Source organism: Parasteatoda tepidariorum, chromosome 11, assembly GCF_982258835.1.
Source record: "Parasteatoda tepidariorum strain Cologne lab strain chromosome 11, Ptep-v5.0, whole genome shotgun sequence".
NCBI lineage: Eukaryota > Metazoa > Arthropoda > Arachnida > Araneae > Theridiidae > Parasteatoda > Parasteatoda tepidariorum.
The window spans coordinates 6,617,079-6,620,808 of record NC_141765.1 but is presented as its reverse complement, the minus strand read 5'-3'; the positions used below and the strand labels follow the sequence as shown (position 1 = coordinate 6,620,808).

The following is a 3,730-nucleotide window of genomic DNA, read 5'->3' as shown; positions in this document are numbered from 1 at the left end:
TAAAATTAACATTTATTCTTTCACTAGGTAACTCACCCATTATTTGTTGAGAAATTAACTGATTTGCTTTAAAACAAATAATGCATTTGTGAACAATTTTTCTAGCTATATTTCTGCTATTAAGTGGCCAATAAATTTGTCTGACAGCATTTAGCAACGCTTGCGGGCTATTATGAAAGTTATTAATATGATAATAATTAAAAATAAGTTCAGTTATCTTATTCTTAGCTGGCAAAATAATGGGATGTTTTTGATTAAAACTTAAGTTTGAGTTAGTTATTTTACCGCCAACTCGAATTAAACCTTTTTCATCTAAAAATGGATCACAATATTTTAACTTACTTTTTGGAGTCAGTGGCAAATCTTTTTTCAACATACAAATTTCTTCTGAAAAATACCTACTTTGTATAAATTTAAGAAGATGATTTCTAGCGTTTTCCATTTCATCTATGGCTATAGTGCCTGTTTCCTTATTAAATGGATTACTACAATTGTAAGAGAACCTAAAAAGTAAACTAAAAATTCTTATCAATTTTAGGAAATTATTTGTAACACTTAGGCATTTATCAATAAATGAATCATTTTTTATAGTCATTAATGAAGTTGCTATTGGTTTTAGTTCGGTAGAAAAGAGTTCATCATTGAAGTGAGTTTCAACTTGAAAATTTTCCTTATTTAGGAAATTGGGACCTGTCCTCCATAATTTATTTGATCCAAGGGTTGTAGCGTCTGAGCCTCTGAATATGATATCTGCAGGTTTCATTTCTGAAGATACGTGTCCCCAATTACAATTAGACGTAAGTTGTTGAATTTGTGAGACTCTATTACCCACAAAGCTTTTTAAAAGGTAAGGCGAAGTATTAATCCACGCTAACGCAATAGTTGAATCAAAGCTAGTACACCATTTGTGTAATTTCATTCCTCCTCTTTTAAGTAGTTCTGTTAAATCTTGCTGAAGCTTAATACATTCATTTCAATTAGAAGTACCGGTAAGACAATCGTCCATATAAAATTCTTTTATAACAGCTTTCAATGCCAAAGGAAAATCCTTCTCTTCAGCTTTTGCTAATTGTTGAAGAGTCTTCTGTGCCAAGTAAGAAGCACATGCTGTGCCATATGTTACGGTTTTAAGTCTGTAGGATTCAGTAGGTTTACTTTCGTGATTTTTCCAGAGTATTTTTAGAAATTTGGTTTGTGAAGGCAGTATTTCAATTTGTCTAAAAATTTTCTCAATATCTGCGGTGAAGGCATAGATATGTTTTCTAAATCGAAGCATAATAGAGAACACTTCATCTTGTATCACTCCTCCCTTGCATAAAAAATTATTCAAGGAACAGCTATTCGTAGTTTTGGAGCTTGCATCAAGCACCACTCTAAGTTTAGTAGTTTTGTTGTCTGGTTTTAAGACACCATAATGAGGAAGGAAATATTCATAACTGTCATCAAAATCAGAATTGTCTTCTATCCTTTCCATATGGTTCAAAAGTTCATATTCCTTTAAAAGCGAAACATACAATTCTCTCATTGCAGGATTACTTGACAAACGTTTCCATAATTGATTAAGTCTTTTTTCAGCAATTTGTTTTGAATCTCCCAACGGTATGTTTTCACTAATATCCTTCTTAAATGGCATCTCAACTACATATTTCCCATTAGTTTTTCGATAAAACGAATTTTCAAACAGTTCGTTGCAATAATTTAATTCTGAACTGAAGGGAGTTTTTGTATTTCAATATTTTGTTTAACGAATTAACCTCAGTTGACAAAAAACAACGATTAAAATCTTTAGCTTCATTACTCAAAATTCTAATGCTTCCTGAAATCAAATATCCAAAACAGCTATTTTGAAGCAATAATTCGCTATCTTTTAAACGTTGAACAATATTCGATCAGAAAAACTTTTTAGCTGGTTCTTTTTCTTGTTTTTTACCACAATAAAGGACACACGACTTGCTCTTCCTCCATCTTTTTTATTTCTATTTCACTTAATACACATGACTCTTCCCAGCGCCATCTCTTGATCTTTTTTTAATTAATTTGGCTCGGGAACATACTCCCGACCTTGAAACCTTAAGGGTTTCAAACTAAATAAATGATAACATATAGATTCAAAGATATATAAAATACAAAATAAGCAATATATGGAAAACATTTAAATCCAACAATATTCACACAATCAAGTAAATTAGTAAAATATAACAAAATTTTAATTATCATTGATAGGCAATAGACAAATATCACGAACATTTCTTTTCAACAAATTGCCATTGGTCAACCTTATATTGACAACTCGTACTTTTTCATCTTTACCAAAAATAATTGCCGATATTCTTCCAGTCAACCATTTGGTACTAGGCATTAATCAAAACTAATGAACCTACTTTAACATTGTTTTTAGGAAACATCCACTTACCCCGTTGTTGCAAATGGGATAGATAATCTCGTTTCCAGAGCTTCCAAATTTGTTGACTGTATTTAGTAATTTTTTTCCATTTAGAAAGTTTATTTTCAGGAATGTCAACAATTTGAGGCTCAACAATGGAAGTTAAGGGGCGGCCTATTAAAAAATGTCCGGGGGACAAAATTTCAAAATTATCAAACTCGGAAGACAACGGAGTAAGTGGTCTTGAATTAAGAACACTTTCTATTTCCACAATTATTGTAACGAACTCTTCAAGAGTTAAATGAGAATTTCCGACTACACGTTTTAAATGATGCTTAAAGCATTTTACACCCGATTCCCAAATTCCTCCGAAATTTGGTGATTTCGGAGGTATAAATTTAAACTCAATTTCTTGACTGGAAAGAAATTTTGCTAAGATCTCATCAGGATACTTAACCATTCTATGTAGTTTTTTAAGTTCTACACTAGCACCAACGAAATTTTTTGCATTGTCACTAAACAATTTAGAGCATTTGCCACGACGACAAAAAAAAACGTTTTAAACATGCAATAAATGCTTCAGATGTAAGATCTGTTACGAATTCTAAATGAATGGCTTTAGTGCTTAGGCATATAAATATACACACGTATACTTTATTCAATTGTCCCTTACGTTGGTTTTTAAATTTTACATAGAACGGACCACAGAAATCGGTCCCCACATTCATAAAGGGAAAACTAGGGGTTACTCTTTCTTTTGGCAAATCTGCCATAATTTGATTCTCCAATACAGGTTTACTTTTATAACAAACAAGACATTCGTGTACAATTTTTCTACAAATGTTACGCCCATTCATTATCCAAAATTTTTGTCTAAAAAGATAGAACAATGTATTAGAACCTACGTGTAAATAGATTAAATGATAATATCTTACAATAATCGAAGTAAGTGGGTGTTTATCTTGCAATACTATGGGATGTTTTTTATTCATACTTAAGTTAGAATTTTTTAATCTTCCACCCACTTTTAAAATAAAGTTATTATCCAAGAAACAATTTAAGGATCTCACCTTACTATTATTTGGAACACTCTTACCTTCTTTGAGATTTTTTATTTCCTGCATAAAATGATCCTGTTGAACAACTTGAAGAACTTTTACCTCTGCTTTCTTTAGTTCTTCATGCGTAAGGTGTCCGATAATCCTATTATTACCTTTTACATTATTAATGAATCTAAGAATATAACACATAACACGAATAATAGTTATAAAATTATTACTAAGTTTGAGAATATCATCAATAATGGAATCATGATTAAGACAAGTAAAATTAAATTGAAAATCGTCA

General features: G+C 30.9%; 1 protein-coding gene across 1 annotated transcript; it reads right to left on the bottom strand.

Moving 5' to 3' along the window:
* Nucleotides 1-973: 973 nt before the first annotated feature.
* On the bottom strand, nt 974-1,633 carry LOC147801210 (uncharacterized). Its single transcript, XM_087154424.1, has one exon. The coding sequence runs from the start codon at nt 1,631-1,633 to the stop codon at nt 974-976; it is 660 nt and encodes a 219-aa protein (XP_087010550.1).
* Between the last annotated feature and the right edge of the window lie 2,097 nt (nt 1,634-3,730).

Coding starts and splice junctions, on each gene's coding strand:
- LOC147801210 (XM_087154424.1), bottom strand. CDS start 1,633: ATGCCATTTAAGAAGGATATTAGTGAAAACATACCGTTGGGAGATTCA.